The sequence below is a fragment of the Ascaphus truei genome, chromosome 21 (assembly GCF_040206685.1).
Source record: "Ascaphus truei isolate aAscTru1 chromosome 21, aAscTru1.hap1, whole genome shotgun sequence".
Classification (NCBI taxonomy): Eukaryota; Metazoa; Chordata; class Amphibia; order Anura; family Ascaphidae; genus Ascaphus; species Ascaphus truei.
In genome coordinates, this window is record NC_134503.1 from 20852968 (window position 1) to 20876901 (window position 23934).

General features: G+C 42.8%; 1 protein-coding gene across 10 annotated transcripts in view; it reads left to right on the plus strand.

Moving 5' to 3' along the window:
* GRIN1 (glutamate ionotropic receptor NMDA type subunit 1) overlaps positions 1-23934 on the plus strand; it is a 197752-nt gene that overhangs the window by 19991 nt on the left and 153827 nt on the right. For all 10 annotated transcript variants that reach the window (XM_075579303.1, XM_075579306.1, XM_075579305.1 and 7 more), the window contains exons 2-3: positions 9495-9629; positions 23264-23440. In XM_075579303.1, the coding sequence (XP_075435418.1) occupies positions 9495-9629; positions 23264-23440 (312 nt within the window). The remainder of the gene's footprint in view (positions 1-9494; positions 9630-23263; positions 23441-23934) is intronic.

The following is a 23934-nucleotide window of genomic DNA, read 5'->3' on the forward strand; positions in this document are numbered from 1 at the left end:
ATAAAATAACACAAGCAGAGTAGACATTATAGTTTTTAATGTTTGTGTGCTTTATTTTTTATATATTTTTTTAAAAGGGATGTTATCTAGGATTACAACAAAGACAACAACTAACAATGCTACATCCAATATGATAAAAAAATATATAGTTAAATACTTAACTGTTTGTCTTGTCATAAATAACTAAATTACCCTTACTTATGAGACGACAAACGGTTACATATTTTTTGTCATATTGGATGTAGCATTGGGACATTTGGTCTTTGTTCTGTACATTTGGTTACACCCCATAGCACTCCTTTTGACACAAATATATATATCATATGGGTGTTTGGTTAGAGCTTGCAGGGATTGTGTGTGCTTCCTATCTAGGGTTACCATATTTGAACATTCAAAAAAGAGGACACCTGAACAGTAGTAGATTTAGTGCCATATTTACTACAGATGCAGCGGCCGTTATTTTAACACTTCACGCGTTGTATACCTCGGAATACCCATGTCATGGCGCGTGATTTCTTCCAACCTTCCCGCCCCTTCCTGCCTTAAGACGCGAGTGCAGAAAATGGCATTTTAGTGTTAAACACTGAAATTGACACAGTAGCACAGTACTGTACACATTACAATTCATTCATTTCTGCCACGGATACGAAACAGAATCCATGAAATTCAAACAAAGCAACTGCGATAAACACGAGTACCTGGGGTGATTGGCCACATTAATGCAGCGTGGATACAGCAGAGCACACGGAAACGGCTCCGTGATTTGTTAGAATAACGTCCGCTGCATCTGTAACTTGTGCTCTGGGCACGTGGGAAGCAAAAGGGCTTCTAGGGGTGCTGGATAGTTTCCTACATCCTTATTTGCTGCTGGGTAATGCAGCCAATCAGAAGCATGCACATTACTGGCTGGCAAGGACAGGACAGAGCTGTAAATAGAGGGAAGAGATAGTGGGTGTGTGGGTGTATGGGTGTGTGTGTATATATATAATAATAGTTTGTTCTTGTATAGCGCTGCTAGTTTTACGTAGCGCTTTACAGAGACATTTTGCAGACACAGTCCCTACCCCGCAGAGCTTGCAATCTATGTTTTTGGTACCTGAGGCACAGGGGGATAAAGTGACTTGCCCAAGGTCACAAGGAGCCGACACCGGGAATTGAAACAAGTTCCCCTGCTTCAAACTCAGTGCCAGAGTTAGTTTGTTTACACAATGAGCCACTTCTTCCCTTGTACAGATGTAGCAGGGGTTATTGCACCCGCTGGCATGTTATGATGGGTGCAAAACGTTGAGGTTGAGAACCACTGCACTGATGGTTATGTGTTGTGTTCTCATTTATGGTATGACAATGCACAATCATTTTTTTCCTGATAGCTTGTCCTGTATCGTCAAAATTAAGGCTGCTAATGAGGCCTTTAAAGTCATCCCAATTGAGATAATATGAATTTTTTCATGGAAGGTGAAAGGAAGTCAAGGAGTTAATCTCCTTTTACAGGGCAGGAGACTGAGACATGGGTTATGAGAAAGTCCTGATTGAACACGGGATAAAAGACAGGAAGTAGCTGCTTTTTAGTGTCCCTGTTGGAGTCTGTTGAGGAACACAGATAACAGAACTCCCGCCCGTAGGGATCCAGGCTTGTTGACCAGAGGGTTTTGCCTGGCAATAGTGGGGAACCCAAAGCCCCATACAGCAGAGAAGCCTGTAAAGAAATAGGGCAAAAGACTCACTGGGGGTAGCAGGACTTCACCACCTGCATCTTAAGTGCCTGGAGAAATCGAAGATGCCAAACCAGAACACACAGATAAGACTTTATATATTGTTCCCTAATATTGTCTTTACATTTTGGGGGGTTGGTAACCAGCTTAGCTGGCGGCCCTGTTAGAAAGGGCCAGAGCATACAGTTTGTTTCCCTAACGGGAATAGGTGTTTCTTTTGTGGTTTGGTTTTGCTTAAAGGGACAGTGCACCTAATGTTCAGTTGTTTTTGTGGAGAATAAAACCACTCAAATATTATAGTTTACCCAGAAATGCCTGTGTGGACTCTTCTCTTACCTCTCCTACAGGCCGCTCCATCACATATGGTGTCAGAAGTGGGACGCAGCGTCTCCAGAGGTCAGCAGAAGAAACACATGCAGAGGGAACCAGAATAAAGAGCTAAAAATCCGGGCAGAAAAACAAGGATCGCTGCACTGGGTGAAGCAACAAAACAAGGCTGCACAAAAGACGGCGACCCACAAACGATACTGATTCTGGAAGCAAAGAGAGCAAGATTGTTACAGATGGTGGCCCACTAGAGGTACTGATTCTGGGAGTGAAGTCTGTACCACAAGTTATTTGGGGAGAAAACAAATGGCTGCGGATTTTCAAAATGGCTGCGCTGAAGCAGTGAAATGAATACAGACTGTGACCCACAAGTGATACTGATTCTGAAAGTAAAGTCTGCCACACCGCATAGGACAACCAGATGTGATAGGAGTATATGCAAAATGCCCATAGTATGTGTCCTTACGTTCTTGAGTATGAAGAGTACCAGCAGTATGAGGAAGATTGTCTCCAGTGACTGCGACAGCAAGCAACGCGGGAGGAGGGAGGAGAAAATACAGAAGTTTCAAGCAAGAAAAGTGAGCTCAGTACTGCTCATGCTTCAGTACCTACCAAAACAAAGAATGAAGTGTGGATTCAAAAGGAGACATCACAGGAAAAAGACAAAAAAAGTTGACACCTTGAGTCAGGTTAAAGATGCATTGCGAAGTGCCAAGCATGACTATGATCTCCTCCACGAACAGTTTGTTAAAGAGCAAGAAGCAAAGACTAAGCTACAGAGGGGTCTGTCAACAGTGATCGCCAAATGTATAACTTTGGAGAAAAAAAAGCATCACTTACAGAGCGAGTTCCAGGACTTGAGGACTAACCTGTAGCAGTCAAATGCAGCTGCTGCCACCAGGGATGAAGAGGCAAAGGCTGAATTGGAAGTCTCTCAGAAGGAGATTCATCGTCTCACCGCAGCACTGAATTTATATCATTATGCCCTTGAAGAGGTCAGGCAAGCTATAGAGACTGTAAGAGAAGAGAAGAAAAACCTACAAGAGAAGGTTTCAGAGTTGACTGACCAGGTCAGTGAAGAAAATCAGAAGCTTCACCAAGCAGAAAAAGTGAAGAAACAATTGGCCCTGGAAAAGTTAGAAGTGCAGCAAGCACGGCAGAATACAAAGAGAGTACTGCAAGGAGAAAGTGTCTCCTTAGAGCAGTGCACACAAGCAGAACACAAGATGCAGAGTCAGCTGCAAGGTCTGCATGCAAGTTTGCAGGAGTCCAAGGAGAAAAAGGCTGATGCTGAGGAGAAGCAGCAAGTGCTACAGGAGCGTCTGAGTACCCAGTTTGTCCCCGCAGAGCAGCATGAGGAGCTGAAGGCCACACTGAGCATAATCAGAGCACTGCTGGAGGAGGTGCTTAGAGGCTAGGTAACTCTGTATGAGAGGGAGCATGAGGCAGTCCAGAAACTGGAGCTGGAAGAGCAGAGAGGCTGCTCCATCCCCAAAAGTCAGAATATCGCTGAGAAAGAGGCGTGGAAAACTGAAGCTGCTGCAACCCTAGCAGAGAAATCGACAGAGCTGCAAAATATGATGAAGGAGGCATTGATGCAAGCACAGGAAAGAGGTGGAGGCACTAACATAAATATTGCAGGATCAAGCTGAATTTTTCGAAAATAAAATGGAACAAGCTCTGATGCCATTGGAGGTGAAAGGTAAAACGATTACAAAACTAAAAGAGACACTTGGTACAGATGGAGTCCATGGAAAAGATGGCAATAGAATTTCAGGATGTACCCAAGAAACAGAAGTCTCTTGCTGAAAAACTAAAATAATTGCTGCAAAGAGAGAAAAGCATTCTAACACTGCAGAAATATTACAGAGCTCTTATCCAAGGAAGGATGGAGAGAGAAAGGTATCTGCGCAAACACTCTGCGACAGTCATCATACATGCTGCCTACAGAGGGATGAAGGCACGTCAGCTATATCGTCAGAATAAAGCAGCCTGCATTCTTCAGTCAATTTGGGGAATGCGACAGCAAAGAAAAAAGTATGACATTTTGAAGGAATGCATGATTCTACTACAATCCAATGATAGCAAGTATTATCAACAAAGACGCTACAGGGATTTGAAGAGTGCTGCTGGGGTGATTCAGTCCGGATACAGATCCTATATATAGAACCAAGCAAGCTGTGCATACTTCTAAGCGTATCTGCAAAGCCGTTGCAGTGATACAGTCTACTTGCCACAGAATGTAAAGTAGAAGGAACAAAATTAATGATGTGGAGCCAGATGCAAATGGTCACACGGAGAAAGAGAATGCACGACTCGTGGAAGAACTCGTTGATAAGTGAGTTAAAGAAGAGTTGCTGAAATGGAAAGCAGAGTTAGAGCAAATACTTGGAGAGACACTGTTTGAGTGCACAGATTACAAAAACTTTGTCACCAGTGATCTCTTCAATCACGAATACACATCGTGGCACTGAACAGATAAAGAGGTGGTGGCGAAATACCGTTCTGCAGGCGTAAAAAGCACGGTAATTGCCACAGAGAAAAAAAAAAACAAAGTTACTGGTTGTAGTAAAAAGGTGCTTGGGAAAATACATCTCACCAAGGAGAACCGAGCCCATGGATCCAGCCAGAAGGTGGAACCACAAAAGATTGGAGGGAAGGTTGATAACCTCTTCAATTGGGAGTCGAGAAAGAAGAAAAGGAGTCCAAAAGACTCCCCTGTGAGGCTGAGCTGTTTCCCAAGAAGGGGGGAGCATATTTCATTGGCAGAGTGTGAGTGGGGCTACACTCTGAGGGGGGAGGTATATAAGGGAGTCAAGAAATTAAACTCCATTTACGGGGCAGGTGACTGAACTAGGTGTCAGATTTCCTGCATGTGTATGACAAAAACCTGATTGAACAAGTGATAAAAGACAGGAAGTAGCTGCTTTTCAGTTGCCCTGTTGGAGTCTATTGAGGAACACAGATAACAGAGCTCCTGCCTGCAGGGATCCAGGCTTGTTGACCAGAGGGTTTTTCCTGGCAACAGTGGGGAACCCAAATCCCCACACAGCAGAAAAGCCTGTAAAGAAATAGGGCAAAATACTTACTGGGAGCAGCAGGACTTCCCCGCCTGCATCTTAAGTGCCTCGAGAAATCGGAGACATCGAACCAGAACACGCAGATAAGACTTTATAGTTCCCTACTATTGTCTTTATATGTTTTGGGGTTGGTAACCAGCTTAGCTGGCAGCCCAGTTTGAAAGGGCCAGAGCGTACAGTTAGTTTCCCTAAAGGGAATAGGTGTTTCTTTTGTGGTTTTGTTTTGCTTAAAGGGACAGTGCACCTAATGTTCAGCTGTTTTTGTAGAGAATAAAACCACTCATATTATTATGGTTTACCCAGAAATTCATGTGTTGACTCTTCTCTGACCTCTCCTAAAGGCCGATCCATCACAGAAGGTTATAATTGTGATGGTAGAGGGTTGCCAGCCTTCATTAATAAAGGTAAAGCCCGGCTGGCTGCCCCTTAAAACCGTATGTAAAGGGCTGAAGTGTCAGCTCTTGGGTCTAGTTGTGCACCCTAATGTATTCTCCTGTATTTCTGTTCTCATTTTACGGTCCCCTGCATGAATGGGATGCCAGGTGTAGTTAGGATCCCTTTTAGGAAATAGCTGCAGGACAGGGACTTTGGGAATGGGAGTGTAAGGGTGGATATTGTGGGGCAACCAGACTTAAAAAGTGTATTACTTTTGCTGTCCGGAAAGTGTATAAATGTTTCTGTCCGGAATAGCCGGTAGTACTGCTATTTTACCCACAAATCTGCAACTCACCCTTACCTGGCTGCTGTGGACATTTTGGTTATTGGCAACCTGCTTTATTGGCTGCATTTGTTTCAGGGCATAAATATTAGCCAGTGACTCGCAGTCCCCACTGAGCATTGTATGCATTTCCCTGTTCTTTGTTGATTTTGTGGCGCCCACTTAAGTGATAGACGCACCCCTCTTGGATTTCCCTACAGTACCTGATGTGCTTGTTCCTATTTCCTATGCTGCCACTGTGAAGACAGGCGTACTTATTTCTGATTGCCTTTCTGAATATGATGCATTCTGCATATCAAGACCTAAAGTATCACTGCTTTCTGTCTCAGAGTTTGTACTTGCTAAGAATTGGTCTTGCCTCAGGTTTGCTACAAATCCTAAACATTACAGCAATAATTCCAGGTCGCCAAGATCTCAGTTCAAGCCAGGTCCTAATCGCCCGGTGGTCTCTCCTGAAGGGGGGGGATACTGTAAGGGTTCCAGTCCAGGCTTTGGCTGGAACTCGCCCTTACTTGGCCATTTTGGTTACTGGCAGGCTGCTTTATTGGCTGTACCTGTTTCAGGGCTTAAATATCAGCCAGTGACTCGCAGTCCCCGCCCGAGCATTGTATGCATTTCCCTGTGTGCCTGGGCCCCTTGTATTCTGATTCCTGAGCCATCCCTGTTCTTTAGGAATCCCTGTTGCTGACCTCAGCCTGTTACCCGACCACTGCTCCTGTGCCGCCTGCCTTGACCCCAGCCTGTACCCAGACTTGCACCTTCGCCTGGATCACGACTACTCTAACAGGACTCTGTTCCCTGGCGCTGGTCAGTGATCTTATAAAACTGATATATACTTATAGGGCAGAGGAACAGGTCCAGAAGCAATGCACCCTGCGGCGGAGACGCTTTGTTCTCTGAGACACTGTGAAGCCTGCACAGCAGGTGGCAATGAGTGGGCTGGGGGGAGATGCTGCTCGTGGGCGCATTTCTCATTGGCCAATTCATATTTCCCGCCCACCCGGTTTTTCAAGCCTGCATGGCACGCCCCCTCCTCTAACATCAGCAGCCAGACAAGACCCATTCTGATTGGGTGGTGGGAAAAATTCCCATGCTCTGATTGTTGGGCAGTCCCTATTCCATGTTAAACATAGGACACTGAGGTCTTTGTAAGGGGCTGCCCGATTAGAGAGCTCTCTCTCTCTCTGTCTCTCAGACTTAGGCCTTGGCCATGTTTGGCGCTTGCTGGCGGAAGAGTGCTGACGCGCGCTCCCGCTCAGCACTGAGCCCCTACAGCCGCAATTAGAGCGGCTTTAGTAGGGGCTCACCTGCGCTTCCGCGCGCTTGCGGAAGCGCAGGTCTTAGGGGAATTTAAAATTCCCCCGCTTGCCGGCGAGACAGGCCGGTCACGTGAGCGGTTCACCCAATGAGGGCGAACCATCTCCGTGACTTCACTGGCCCGCCCCTGGCCAGTGACGCGCCCGCCCCCGGACCGCCCCCTGACGGCCTGCTGAGAGCGCTTGCGGTAAGCAACCGCAAGGCCAGGGAAAGCACCCGCTTTCCCTGAGCCTCAGCACGCCAGCGGTAAGCGTGTCCGAGGCCTTACAGGCAATCTTGGGACTTTGTCCAGTGAAGCACTGGCAGGCTTTTCCTAGGTGCTTGGCTCGCAATAACAAAGCCCTAGGCCTTGAGGTGCTGGAGAAGCCTAGCCTAGCTGAGGACCAGTTCTGAGGAACAATGTTACTTGCTCCAGGCTTAGTCCAGTGACGCGACTGGCGAGTGCTCAGCATAGAGGTGCCGGGGTGGCCTGGCCAAGCGGAGGATAAGCGCTGGGAGCAAGTTCTCGCGTCCAAGTTCTGAGAAATGGACGGAGCTGAAACCAGTGAGAGCGGACAGGGTAAGCCCTTGCTGAAGAAGGCACCCTGCAACTAGGTAATTAGTGTCTCCCCCCCCCCCCAGACCCCAGTGTGATGTGTATTTTACCTGTGTATTGTGTATTTATAGTATGTTTGCGTGCTTTCACATATGCACCCCATTATATTCAATAGTTCTGTCTTTGCTAGTGTAAATGATCCCAGAAGGTTTAAAAAGGTGTTAAAAGTTCCTGGTCTCCTGTGACAATAATTACTATACATGAATTATTTTCCATGTAGCAGAGAAACTTGGCCACACACGGGTATTGCAAAATATCAAAGTAGTTTTATTGAGATTGGGTCCACCCAATAAAACGACTGTGAGCGCCAGTGATTGTCTATTCCACGTCTTATTTATTCCATGTCTTCATGGGCAAGGAACGACCAGTTAATGAGTTCCCATTTGTTGTATTAATGAATGGTTAAATGTCAGGAATGACCTAAATATGAATAATATGACACAATTACAACATAGAGTTAGTAATGGACATCATGTTTTCTCTCTGTGCTGGATCGCTCAGTGCTCTGTATCTCTCTGCTGTGGAAGTGTCCCTTCCTATGATGTCATGTATGACTTTGCTTGTGAATAAGGACCATTTGGCACTCGCAGGATGGAGTTTATATAAGATAGGTAGTTTAGAAACAAGTCCAAGTAGAAGTGCTCAGTGTGGTGGAAACATATAGTTACAATCAATATTTGAAGAAAACACACATGATAGTGTATAGAAGAAGCCAAATGATGCTGAGAAAGAAATTGGACCCAGTGCTAGAGTGTTTGTTTTGTTGTTCCCCGGTACTATGTTTAATAAATACTTCTTTTAACCTCATCTTCTTGGCGCTGGCCCCACTTCTTCAGCTGTGCTCCGCATCCAATCCTAGGATTTCTCTTCTGGAGTTTATATAAGGACTGCAAGTTTAATACAAAGTATGCATTTGAGACTGAATGTATTTAACATTGATGTAAGAGGTATCTTTGCTGCTGGGTCATTTAGGCACATTGTATCCCTGTCATCTATGGAAGGTTGAGAAATATGGTAAATCACATTACATCTATAGTACCTGGAAGGCCTTAATATATACTGTATGAGGCTCCATCATTACAATTATACAGATGTTCCAAAAACCCATATCAACCTATACCTAGTTTTAGCCCATAGTTGCATTTTGTAAAAATTTTTTTTATAAATTAACAGTAATGTAAAGGGAATTTAAGAAAACACAGTTTTTTGTTAAATGTGAACATTTCTTTGCAAATCCATACGGATGGGCTACTCCGGTTCTCAAGGGCCACCAACAGGTCGGGTTTTCAGGATATGCCTGCTTCAGCACAGGTGGCTCAATTAGTGGCTCAGTCGAAGCCTGTGCTGTGCCTGTGCTGAAGCAGGGATACCTTTAAAACCTGACCTGTTGGCAGCCCTTGAGGACTGGAGTTGGCCGCCTCTGCTGTGAGTTGTCTAGTGGAATTGCACTGCTTAATAAATATAGGCCTCGGTGTAGCAAAACTGAAGTCATTGTGACCTTGAAGTAAAACGTTAATATCCAAAATCTCCCATCCCTTCAGAATGTTTAACTCCTTCATTATCTTTCAATTAACAGTGCAATTTATTTTCTTATTCTGCTACACTGTATACAGTACTTTACATCTGTGTATCGTATGTTTTAATGCATTTGTTGGCTTGTAAAGTAAGGAAAGATATTGGATTGTGCCCTGTGTGTTATACATTCCTTTCTAAATACTTTTATTATATGTTTTTCTGTTCTGCAGGTTTATGCAATATTAGTTAGTCATCCCCCTGCGCCAACCGATCACCTGACACCAACCCCTGTCTCATACACCGCTGGCTTCTACAGGATTCCTGTCATCGGTCTGACAACACGCATGTCTATATATTCTGACAAGGTAACTGCACGTTTTCCTCAGACATAATGACCGAGGGCACAAAGGTGTAATATCATTGCCCGTTTAAACCTCTATATGGTAACATTTCTGATTTAAAAAAATTATCTTGTATAATGCTTTGTAATTATTTTCTACTTTGTTTATCAAATAAAAAAAATGTAAGATGTATGATGAGTCTTATTCATAATAGGTTGTAAAGTTTCACTAATTCGCCATAAATAAAGGCAAAAAGAAGAAGTGACTGAGTCAGTATCTAAGAAAGGGGAGCTTGGCAGGACAGTACTGAACATGGCTAAATGGTCAGTCCCTACTTGGACCAAAGTGAACTTATGACAAACCCATTTAAAATTCCATTCATATAGGAGATTAACATAATTCTAAAGAAACATACAAGATAAGCATATTAAATAAAGTTTATTTTTTATTTTAATGTCTCCAATTACCAAATGTTCCAAAATTCTTTGTTGTGTTTTTTCAATCTTTAACTTTTTGAGATAAGAGTAATTATAAACTGTTATATATACAGATACATTGTTAATTTTTTTTGTTTTATTCTTTTGTTTGACTAAAAATGGCAAAAATAATTAGTTCAAGTAAAATAACCATAATTTCCAGAAATGGTTACACTGACCCTAAAGAAATAAAACGAATATGTATATTGTACATTGGATGGCCCTTTAAAGAAGTACACTTACCACTTGACAGAGCAAAATTATAGGAGCAACTTGATAATATAACTGGCTTCCTTCAACAAAAACAACTGTCCTTAAAGCAGGAAAAACACCTTTCTGGAAAGAAGGTTTTTTATTTCAACATGGATCCTGAAAAGTAAAGTTTGCCAATCAAGAATTTGCTTCAACCTTGGCCTGTCCCTTAGCAAAGAAAGACAACTACAAAATGGCAAACCGCACCATTAATTAAAAATAGATCAGTACTGTATGATGTATAGGAGCTGGGGAGAAAAAAATGGAACCCTGTAAATGTCAAAGAAAGGCTTAGGGCCAGATCCCCAAAGCTTCATCAAGTCAGGGCGAATAATGTGACGTTACCGAAATAAGTAGCAAATGTTATTTTCCCCGAGTTTAACCGGTATCCACAAAGCTAATTAGATGTAACAAACCACATCTGGTTGTTATCGCATTATAATAGGCTTAACACCATGTTAAGTTAGAACGGTCTTGTGTTAGGTCTATCTTACCTAAAGGGGGAGGGGGAGAGAGATATGCATAGTATATTTAAATGACTCACACCCAACACCTCTAAAAGATTTCCATAAGACCTGTTCTGACAAACCTATGGCCCCATGTGATGAAGAGGATACTAGTGTCAGGCCCAAAATGATCAGAACCCACAACCTCTGCTATTCAGAGCAGCGGCTCTAGCATTGACTAGCTGCACTATTAAAGCATACTGTACTTAGAGCTCTACTGCTCACACCTTTAGATCCTTTTTGTGCACAAAGCACATTGAACTTGCAACCAGGAAGTGGACGTGGTCTGCTTTTAAAGGAAACCAGGTGAGGATCCACGAGTATGATTAACGAAAGGCAGGGCCGCCAACTGATTTTCCGGGGCCCAAGGCTGGATTTTCGACAGCCCCCACCCCCTGTGTAGACAGTCTGCAAGCCCCCCCCCTTCACACCTCCTCACTCCCTCCCTCCTTTATTCCCCCACTCTCCCCATGTATTTATCTCCCCCCCCCTTCCCCTCTCACTATCCCCCTCTCTCTCTTTCTCACTCCCTCTTACACAACCTCTCTCCACTCACAGTCTCCCCCCCTCCGCTATCCTCAACCTCTCTCCTCAACCCCCCCCTTCTCACACTCATTCCACCCTCCCCTTGTGGTCACATGTACAATTCTGCCCCACACACAAACATACATACACACGGAATCCCCAAAGAATCCCCACTGCCACAGGAGACCAGGTAATTTACACCTTTTTACCAGGATCATTGATTGAGCAAAACAAGGTAATGAAATAAATTGTTATTTATTCGGCATAAATTTGTTTACACACAATGGAACACAAAATACAGACAAAAAGACACACTTAATTTGGGACTGGGGTTGAAAACTAGACTTTCCTAGGTGCAGGGAACTCTATGGGAGAGTTTTACCCTGACCGGGACTATTTTCAGTTTCATTCACAAAACTGAGCAGCCAATCAACACGTGGGAACTTTCCCAAGCAGCCAATAGAGACACGCCGGCTAGAAAAGCCGGGTCAGCAGGAAATCGGAAATAGCCAAGTGACATGCGCAAACCTGCCACCTATCTCCCTGGCTATCTCAATGCCACCCGCTGGGCAGGCTCCACCAGGCCTGGCAGAACATGTGGCATCCCAGAGGACTGACATTAATCTCCAGACTCTGGTACTCCGCCTTTCCCCGCTGACCAAATGCTATTCACACCTCTGGACTTCCTCTTGCTACTTTGAACTCCAGTGTCCAGCAGACTTGCCGGTGCCTATGGGTTAGCTCAGGCAGCCTGTTTGGACATCCGTTCTGAATTTAAAAAGCATGTTACATTACATTAAAGTATATTTTAATACACTCCTGAGTTTTGGAGGACAGGGAACAGAAAAGGAAAAATGTTGTTGTTTTATTTCTATCTGCCTTATTCCCCACATACTTTCCTTTGGGCTCAGTTATGACTTTCAGAGTCCCTTCCCCCCCCAACCGTTATATACGGTTGGGGCACCCACAAACCCTATTCTGGTTGTGGGTGACATTGGCACTAGCTGGGGTACCCCCTTAACCTAGGGATTCCCTCAGCTACAGGAATACATATTCGTCCCTGCGCCTCATTCTCCTTTCTGGGCTGTGCTGAAACACGGTACCCTAGTGGTGAGTCGCGCTTGTGTTTTCAAGGGGAAGTATTGCTAGGACAATGTGTCTACATGTATCTGAGAATCAGGCATGATTCCCGGGTACATTTATAGGAGACCCAACAACTCTGAACCCCAACCTCCTAGGCACATTCTGTCAACGGTTACTCTGCAAAACCGTCCTTGAAACTCATACCCTAGCAATTCCTGCTTGTTTGCATGCCCGGAAAAGGAAAAACACAAAAAATGCTTTTATTACCGACTGTATATTGGAAGGGTACAGTATACTGTTACTGGGCCAAGAACTTACTCTCGTGGGCCCTTATACATGGGCAGGGGTAACCAAAATGGGCTTGACTTTTATTGTATAGCCTGGTTACCCCCACCCGTCACACCCACCAATACCCATACAATTCCCCCCACAATACACACACAATAATACCCCCCCATAATACAAACACAATACCCTATCACACATAAATACCCCCCAACACACACAATAATACCCCCTCAATACACAGAACAATACACCCCCAATACACACAACACTACCGCCCCCACAAAATACAAACACCTTGGGGGTTGTCTCAGGCACGTGGTAGCACAGCTCTCCCAAGCTGCTGCGGGCCTCCCTCCCATACCAGGCCTCCTGCTTGGCCTGCCTCTCTCCCATGCTGGGCCTCCTGCCTCTCCCCCACCCGAGCCTCTATCTCCCACCAGTACACGATGGAAGCTGGCACCAATTTCCACATTGGCCCAGCTTCCGGCATGCACCTGCGGGAGATAGGTGCTCAGTGTGGGAGAGAGGCAGGACGCCCAGCGTGGGAAAGAGGTCCACAGCAGCTGGTGATTGCATGGTCGGGTGCCAATCAGAGGCCCTGCAGCTGGCCCATCTTCCAGCACCGGCCGGCCCCCCTGCAGCCACTGAGACACTTGTTCCAGGCTCTCCCCCGCCACCCTGTTGGCGGCCCTGACTACAGGTGTGAGCAGAATAGCTATAACTTATACTGTGATAGTAGAGCAATCCCACATCTGTGATAGATCAATGCTAGAGCTGCTTCCCTGAACAGCAGAGGTTGGGGCTTCTGATACCTGCTGGGCCTGACATTAATACCCCTGATCACAAGTAGCTTGTCCCTATAGGTCTTATGGAAATATTTAGGAGATGTGGGGTGTTAATCATTTTAAATATACTTTTCATATATCCCAGGTATTTATTTGGGCTCCTTTGTGAGCACAGGTGTCTCTCCATACTGTACGTTATTTGGAGGGAGGTTTGAAGGGATATATCTACATATAGATATGTATACTGTATGTAGTACTTGGGATGCTACTAAAATAGCTCTCTACTCTACCGCAAAACCCATATTTCAGGGTCTGGATGGAGCGATACCCATCTCACTAACGCATCGTTAAATCCTGTAAACTATTACAGGGGTCTCTGGATAGGCGTTGATACAGGGAACACCTATTTTTCATACCAAACAGCGCTTAACACTGTGTTACTGATACTGTTAGCACTTAATGAGATGTTAACTTACTGTAATTCCTCATTAATTCAGTAACAGAGTTTTATGGATCTGGGACTAAGGGAAATTATAGTCTGCCTGTATAAGACACTGTAGGTTATGTCCCACTCAAATAAAGAACCCAGCTAAATGAAGTCAAACACATAACCCCTCAAGTGTTAGAATATCATGTAGTGAATAAATATTCCCTTTGTAGAGTATTTAAAAATACTTTGGTGTATTTTCAGAATACTTTAAATCTCCTTAACTACTTTGCAGCCAGAGGGGCCTGCGATGCATTGGGGAGCAACAGCGTGAAACTTGGAGTAACAACACCTTATACAGGCCTTTGCCACTTGTTCATTTTGGTCCCATGAGAGGCTGCACCTTCAGCCTTAGCCTAACAGTAATCATCAACTTAACAATTTATCATCGCCATTTTGAAAATGTCTGTCCTATGAAACACTGTATGTTTAGCTGCTTTTGAAATAATGTACTCTGGGTGCATCCATAACCAAGGCAGGAATATCCCAAACCTCAGCAAATACTCCAAGAAGTGAAGGTAGATATGACAAACAGCTCCTAGGCAAATTAGGGTTTCTTTAATGGAAAAAATGACATTAATGATAAATACTATTAATGGAGGATTAACACTGATGATGGGCCATATTAACTAAATGGTGCTGCGTCATAAGACTTTGGAGTTTCTGTTCAATAGTGCCCTGATTGGTAGTATTGCAGTTTAATGAGTAACCCATAATGTACTTACTCAATGGTTGTCAGTGTGTGCCAGTGTGTGCCAGTGTGTGCCGTGCTATTTGGGGGTTATGGCACTCCATATACAGCATGGCACTATATATTCTCATGTAAATGTCAGACCCTTGAGGAAGGTTAAATAATAGACCAAAATGTAAATTCTCATGACATAAATCTGTAAATACTATGGGGGATAGAACAGTCGGACAGAAGAACAACAAGTTTGTGTGACTGCGTACGCCAATTTATAAGACCTATTTTCTATGTTGTGCGGTTTGTGCATTAACATATTTCTCACAAAGGCAAAGATGATGTGTATTCTGTGCGCGAGTGAGGTACTGTATGTGTGTGTATGTGTAATTTATTATTTATTTAAAAAAAAAAACACATTGATAAAAATAAAATATTTATTAACATTGTGCACACACACACACACACACACACACACACACACACACACACACACACACACACACACACACACACACACACACACACACACACACACACACACATACACACACACATACACACACACACACATACACACACACACACACACACACACACACACACACACACACATACACACACACACATACATACACACACACATACACACACACACATACACACACACATACACACACACACACACACACACACACATACACACACACACACACACACACACATACACACACACATACACACACACACACACACATACTTACACACACACATACACACACACAGACATACATACACACACACATACACACACACACACATACACACACACACACACATACACATGCATACATATATACACACACACACACACACACATATACATACATTTCAGCGCCGGTAGCGGCGCAAAATCATTCTATTCCCCGTCTTCCCCGCTGTCGGCCGGATGCACGCTCACTGCCGTGCGCACGCACAGCCCTTGTATAGAAGGGCTGACTAACCTCAGCCAATTATAAGTGATGCGCGCGCATGGCGTAGCGCACGCGGCGACTATATAACAGCCCTAAGATATAGGGGCCCATGCTATAAGCGTTCATAAAAAAAATCGCCGGGCCATATAAATTGCCATTTTTTTGAGCGTTGCTATCACGGTATTCGGAAAGCCTCGATTACCTGTAATAGCAAAATTCCCAAAACGGGCGAGTAGCCGGCGGCGTGAAGATCGCCTCTCTAAAAAGGCCTCACCCTGTGATTTCTTTCAGCTGCAGAGAGAGCTGCTCAGAGAAAGCCGCCTCTCCCTGCGCAAATCTCGCCTGAAATTAATGTTTTTAAATATAAATTGTATTACTAGTGTAGATGAGCAGGGGGTCTCCGGAGCAGAAACACATTGATTTAAGGTCCGGGGACCCCCTGCTTCCCGAGATACAGGCCCCCTTATGGGGTGCCGGAATCTCCTATGCATTTTATTCCCACGGTCACGTGACACGGGACATTTAAATGCATTGGAGAAACCTCGGGATCAGAGAGTCCCCAGACCTCAAATCTGCAAGGTTCTGCTCTGGAGACCCCCTACACTAATATCCACCTCCTCTACCCCCATATGATTGATACCAAAGGCCGTGGGTGTCAAGGGGTCCTCAGGTGGTCCCCATGGGTGTCTAAGGGCCCTCGGGTGGTCCCTGCGGGTGTCTTGGGGCCCTCGGGTGGTCCCTTCGGGTCCCCGCTGGCCTGTGGTACTAATCCTGTGGCCTTTTTTTTGCTAACATTTAAATAAATACAGCATCTCCCCCCAGAACACATACAGTACAGTAATGGGCAAAATAACTATTATCCTGATGGATAATAGCTCATTTGCCCATTATTAAATAAAATATTAGCCAGCCAGCATAAATAAAGTAATTAAAACTTCTACTTACCCCTGCCATAATGAAGGGCATCCTCATCAGCATATTCCAGGCCCATGTCCTCCGTTGCCAGAAAGAATACAAGAAAAAATACAATCTAATGGCCCCTAACCCCTTAATCACTGTAGCGGTTAATAAATGCTATAGTAATTAAGGGGTTAACTCACCCTCCTCGGCTACCCACCAGGAGGCCTAACCAACCACCCCGGGACCACTTTACCCACCCTCTACCCATTGATTGGCATAGTGGTATATCATACCCATATAATATGAGCATGATAAGCCACTATAGCAGTCAGTGGTCACCCTAATAAAAAAGCAAGAAGGCCAGAAATACAGAAAAATAAAACATATACACAAGCACCTAAACACCACAATTCAAGAAATAAAAGCACTAGCCAACCAATGAAATAAATAAAAGCACTAGCCAACAGAACAATTAATGAATTTAAACCACTCGCCAACAAATCAAGTAATTAATAAAACCACTAGACAACACATCAATTAAAACCAGTAGTCAACAAAAGAAAAGATTACATAAAAACGATAAACACCGGAAAATGAAATTTTAAAAGCCACCCAAATTACAAACAATTTAATTCAAACAATAAACAGAAAAAGAAAAAAACAACAATCAATAGAAAAAAAGCATTTGCAAAAAAAATGCATTGGCTGTCACTGTATTTATCTGTACCCTAAATGGGTACAGATTAATACATTATCAGCCAAAGGGCAATGGAAAACATAAAAATAAAAGAATACAATTTAAAAAAAAATTAAAAAACAAGACATTTACATACATTCAATATTTTTCTTATCTTTAGAAGCGTTGACCCTCCGAATCCCGGTGTTTCTGCAATCTCTCGTACTGCAACGTCATCAAACTCAGTCCAACACCATCCATCTTGAAGATCCGGAACATGTATCAAAATTCTTCTTTCTTTTATCTTCGATCACCTTCTATCTTCTTAAGTCATTACTGTATTTCTTTATTTTCTTTAATGTTCTATCTTCTTTCTTCATCTGTCAATCCAACCCCATGGTAAGTACCAACAGCTGTTGTCTCGTCGTCGTCTTCCTTTTAAATGAGACGTCCAGGCTTTATATATGGCCTGTGACATCACATTTTCAGGTCAGATGGTACAGCTTCAATCTGATTGGACACTGTATCATCTGCCTGCCTCTTTCTTTTTTTTTTTTTTAAGGATGTGATGTCATCTCTAAGGGAGGTACGTCACATCTTTTAAACCACATGGCTATATCACATGGTATTACAGCCAATGAGATTGAAGACAATCCCATTGGTTGCTGTACCATGTGATAGGTCACATTAGTTCAAAAGGATTTCACGTAATCCCTTAAAGTGATGTCACGTCCATTTGAACTAATATAACCCTATCACATGGTACAGCAACCAATGGGATTGTCTTTAATCCCATTGGCTTTAATATTATGTGATATAGCCATGTGGTTTTAAGGATGGGACGTACCTCCCTTGGAGATGACATCACATCCTTAAAAAAAAAAAAAAAAAGAGATGGGCACATGATACAGTGTCCCATCAGATTGGAGCTGTACCCTGACCTGGAAATGTGACATCCCAGGCCTTATATAAGGCCTGGACGCCTCATTTAACAGGAAGAAGACAATGAGACAATATCCGTTGGGATTTACCATGGGGTTCAATTGACAGATGAAGAAAGAAGATAGAACATTAAAGAAAATAAAGAAATAATAACAGAGGAAGATAGAAGGTGATAGAAGATAAAAGAAAGAAGAATTTTGTTGCCTGTTCCGGATCTTCAAGGTGGGTGGCGTTGGATTGACTTTGACGTCACGGTATGAGAGCTTGCAGAAACGCCGGGATTCGGAGGGTCAACGCTTCTAAATGTAAGAAAAATATTGAATGTATGTAAATGTCTTTTTTCAGGTTTTTGATTGTATTTTTTATTTTTATGTTTTTCATTGCCCATTGACTGAGAATGCATTAATCTGTGCCCATTTAGGGTACAGATAAATACAGTGACAGCCAATGCATTTTTTTTGCAAATGATTTTTTTCTATTGATTGTTGTCTTTTCTTTTTCTGTTTATTGTTTGGATTAAATAGTTTGTAATTTGGATGTCTTGTTTTCATTTTATTTTCCAATTGTTTAGCGTTTTTATTTAATTATTTCTTCTGTTGGCTACTAGTTTTAATTGATGGTTGCCTAGTGATTTTATTAATTAATTGATTTGTTGGCGAGTGGTTTAAATTCATTAATTGTTTTGTTGGCTAATGTTTAAAATTAATTCATTGTTTTGTTGGTTAGTGCTTGTATTTATTTAATTGAGTGGTTGGCTAGTGCTTTTATTTATTTAATTGATTGATTGTCTAGTGCTTTTATTTAATTGGTTGTCTAGTGCTTTTATTTCTTGAATTGGGCTATTTAGGTGCTTGTGTATATCTTTTTATTATTGTGTATTTTTGGCCTTCATGCTTTTTTATTAGGGTGACAATTGACTGCTATAGTGGCTTATCGTGCCCATATTATATGGGTATGATGTACCTCTATCCCAATCAATGGGTATGGGGTGGGTATAGTCGTCCCGGGATAGGTGGTTAGGGGGAGGGTGGGTTAACCCCTTAATTACTATCGGTTATTAACCGCTAAGGTGATTAAGGGGTTAGGGGCCATTAAATTTTATTTTTTCTTGTATTCTTTCTGGCAATGGAGGACATAAACCTGGAGTATGCTGATGAGGATGCCCTTCATGATGGCAGGGGAAAGTAGAAAGTTTAAATTACTTTATTTATGCTGGTTGGCTAATGTTTTATTTAATAATGGGCAAATGAGCTATTATCCATATCAGGATAATGGTTATTTTGCCCATTACTGTATGGTATGTGTTCTGGGGGCAGAGGCTGTATTTATTTAAAAGTTAGCAAAAAAAATGTTGGCAAAGGATTGGTACCGCAGTCCAGTGGGAATCACCTGAGGCCCCCTAGACACCCGATGGGACCACCTGAGGACCCCCGGACACTCACAGGGACACTCACAACCGAGAGCCCACAGAAACCCAGGGGGACCACCTGGGTTTCCCCCGGAACCTGCGGAGACCACCAGAGGGCCAACAGACACCCGCAGGGACCTCCTGAGGACCCCCGGAACTCATAGGGACCATCCGAGGGCCCACAGACCCCCATGGGGACCACCTGAGGACCCTGGACACCCACGGGGACCAGCCGAGGGCCCACAGACACCCGCAGGGACCACCTGAGGACCCCTGGACCCCCGTGGTCTCTGGTATCAATCATGTGGGGGTAGAGGAGGTGGGTATTACTGTTTATTGTGGGTAGCGGGGGTGGGTGAAAGGAGTATTTGGCCCTTAATGGGTAGCGGGAGGGGTTAACCCCTCTATTGCCTTAGCAGTTAGGCTAAGTTAATGAAGTTGCCTGTAAATGCATTTTTATTGCATGGGATTAATGCCGGGTGTCTCTGGTGCTGAAATTAATGGGTATCAGCTCCGGAGACTCCCAACATCAATCCGATGCAGAAAAAAAGCATTTTTTTCTAAGTCTCGTCTCGCCAAAAAGCAGGTTTCAGCAGGTTCTCCCCACCTTCATGCCAACTTTTCCTGATGTGAGGATTTTGTGAGAAACTTGCCATTCTAGAGCCACGATAGGCCTCAATAATTTAATCATGGCTACTAGAATTGCACGAGTTTCAGAACCTGCCAATAAGTGACTTATCGACGCTCACTCGACGATTTTTTTTTTGAAGGCTCAAAATGTCGATTCAGTCTTTTATCGCTCACTTATTGATGCTTACAGAATAGTAGCAGGCATTTTGGCCGATAAGTGCTCGATAAGTGGCTTATGAACGCTTAGAGCATTCCCCATAGAGTTTGGATGTTGTCTGTGGTGCACATACAGATGCAGCAGCTGTTATCCGACCATTTCTCGGGTTGAAACACGCACTAAGAGAGAGGTTGAATCAGTCACTCAACCTGCACCCTCTAATAGGCGATCGCATGTTTTTTATTTAATTTTAATACTATAGTATTGTAGCAGGGGGTCTCCGGAGCTGAACTGCATTGATTTCACTTCCAGGGACCCCCTACTTCCCGAATTACAGGCCCCGTTATGGGGTGCTGGTATCCCCGGCATGTTAAGATCCTGTGAGTCACGTGAACATGGGATTTTAACATTGCAGGAGATACTGGTACCCCATAACGGGTCCTGTATCTCGGGAAGTAGGGGGTCTCCGGACCTGAAAACAATGCAGTTCACCTCTGCATACTCCATGCTACAATACAGTAATATTAAAATTAAATTAAACCCCCGCTATCGCCTGTTAGAGGCGCACAGGTAGAGTGACTGATTCAGTCTATCTCTTACAGCGTGTCACTTACAGACAGGTAGACCCCGGTAGGTTTCACACAGCAGGGACCCCTGCTGTGTTATCTGATGGGCCATTAGTCTGTTGCAGCAAATCTAGCGAGGATCTTGGGGAGATCTCAAAAAAAATAATTGAGAAATGGTCGAATCCTGGCTGCTGCATCTGTACTGTATGTAAAGATGGTATATACAACTTTAAGACCACTTTTATCCATCATAAATGATTTTCACAATTTTCAGTACAAATGTTCTTGGCTAGTGGATGCAAATAACGAATTAATTAATTTGTATGAACATGATGCGCACTGTGCAAAGAATTAGACAACGTAAGAGCACGAATAAGGACAGACCAACCTATGCTGTTAACACACACATTCCCAGCAAGCTCAAATCCAACCCCACCATGCTAGCTGAGAAAATATGTTTGACGTATACAGTAGTAATGCATTCTTCCAATTCGTTTTAAAAACACACATACAATTATTTGTACACAGCTCCCTATATATGGGTGGAAATACTGCAGCGGTTGTAAGGCATTTTTCTTAATTTTCTTTGCCATTAAACTCCTAAAATGCACAATAAATCAAATGAGCTAAAGACGTTCTTATGCAAGAGGGTATAGCTTTCGAAATAACTTGGTTGACGCTAAATTCAAAGAACATCTCTTTTGTTTACCAAATAACTATTCTCTTCTGGCCCAAATTGTATTCTACATGTACAGTACAATATTATCTTTTAGTTATGTCTGCGCATTGAAAATGAATGCGGAAAAAATGTCTCTTCATGTTGGGCCTGGATGTAAATCTAAAAGGAGCAGTTTTTGATGAGCTGGCTGATGGGGTGTGATGTCATTGGGGGCTATTCTAATTTGGCCAATAAATGAGCCGCTGGAAAATGTATTTTTTAGTGCCCTGGAGGCCTTTTGTCTTTTCCTCGCTGTGTCTCTCTGTGATTTTCTTAATGAATTATTCTCTGTATTTGTTTATTTCTCTACCTCTTTGATGTTATTTCTCTTATAACTCTCTTTCTTTTTCCGGAATTGGTTTGTCTGGGTGATGTAGGGGGATATTCACTAAGTTCCTATAGGATGTACAAGAGTTCGATCCCACATTAACTGTTATTCAAGTTCAATGGCAGTTATCGCATGATCGAGCTCTAATACCCGTTATCAGAGCTCAGGGAATCCAGGACATAGAGCAATGGTAAAGGACTTATTTTATTGTTTGTGGGAAACTGGCCACCTGAGTTGGCTGTGGCATTTAGCTGCTAATTTTTATACATAGGGGTGAAATGGTGTCAATTAACCTCTTTTTTTATTTTCTGAATTGCACATTTTGGGGTTTTGTCAGCAAATAATATTTTTTTTTTTTGGGGCCAGGAAATTGCATGTACCTTAAATTAGAACGGGTAAAACTTAAAATATTGCTATTTTTCACTAAATAACCTTGTACAAAAACAAATATACTAAATAAGTTTAGTGTTAAGATGCTTCCTTTTCTTGCTTTTGATAGATTAATTACTCACTGTCAACATGCCTTGATAGAAAATTACAAACAGCCTTTTTTAATTCTCTTCCCCTTTCAAATGATTTCCCCTCTCAATCTAAAGTATATTCCAGATGGTACAAGGGCAGTTCTATAGTCACAACAATTGCTGTTTAATAAGTATGAACAATTCATGAATTCATTTAAACTTGTTCCTTTAGACGTGTTTTAGTGCCTGCTTGTAGCCCACATCATTTTTCCAAGTTATTCCAATAAAATGATAGCAAAAGGTAATCACTAAGGAAATATGTCGGGCGCTCAATCAAATGACTCTGTGGTGAATAGCTTACAATTATATAAATATAGCGCTCATCAGTAATTTGCGATGAGCAATTCCTGCTTTTTCTAAATTCACCATGAAGTATGATTTAATGAATTCGATAATATAGAAAATATGAATTGCTTAATTTTTGAGTGCATTACCCGTGGTGTATAAGAGCATTCATGGGTTTTGGCTGCCATTTGAATTCCCCAATTGCTGCTTAATCAATGACAACTAAAAGTGTACGTAACTCGGGAACTGGGGAGAGGGGAGGGCTGCGGAGTTCAAAATAGTACAGTTCAACTCTTAAGGACTCTCCGGCACACATTCTGCAAAAATATGTAATCACACGACAAAAAACAAGTAGACTGGATTGCTTCTTTAATATGTGCTTGCTACAAAGTCAGAATGTACACGCAAGGCAACTTCTGCACACTTAGTGACAAGGAAAATCTAGGTCAGCATTTTTTCTTCATTTCAGAGCATCCATCTATCATTCTTGCGCACTGTTCCACCATATTCCCATCAGGCCCTTGTCTGGTTTGAGATGATGCGCCTTTTCAACTGGAACCACATCATTCTCATTGTCAGTGATGATCACGAGGGTCGAGCTGCCCAAAAGAAGCTGGAGACTCTCCTGGAAGAAAGGGAATCCAAGGTCAGTTTCTCAACATACCATTAAATTATGTGATAACAAGCAAACAAATCTTCAAATTGTTACATGTATCTAGATTTCTGTATGTTAAACACATTTTCTTTCCATTGTAACATGGCTAACATTATGCTTAAAGCATCTACAGTGTCTGACTATTACCTTGCAAACTTTGTACTATATTCATTTCACATGCTTTGCCATAGTCGAAATCTCCTACTTGTAAATCAATCAATAAAAGGGAATAACCTGGAGCTCTGCAAATATAACAACAATAAACCCATATAAACTTATTTAAAATAAATTACACAACAGTCTTAACCCATAACACAACATGCCTATTACTTCATCTGTTTCAGCTTGTAGCGTCAGCCAGTAATAAAGACGTTGTCACAGGAAAACAGCAGCACAAATCTCAGTTAATGAAATGAGTAACTAACAATTTGCATTTTATTGCTCACTTGTACAATGCAACCTCTCTATTAAGCTCTTTGCTATAA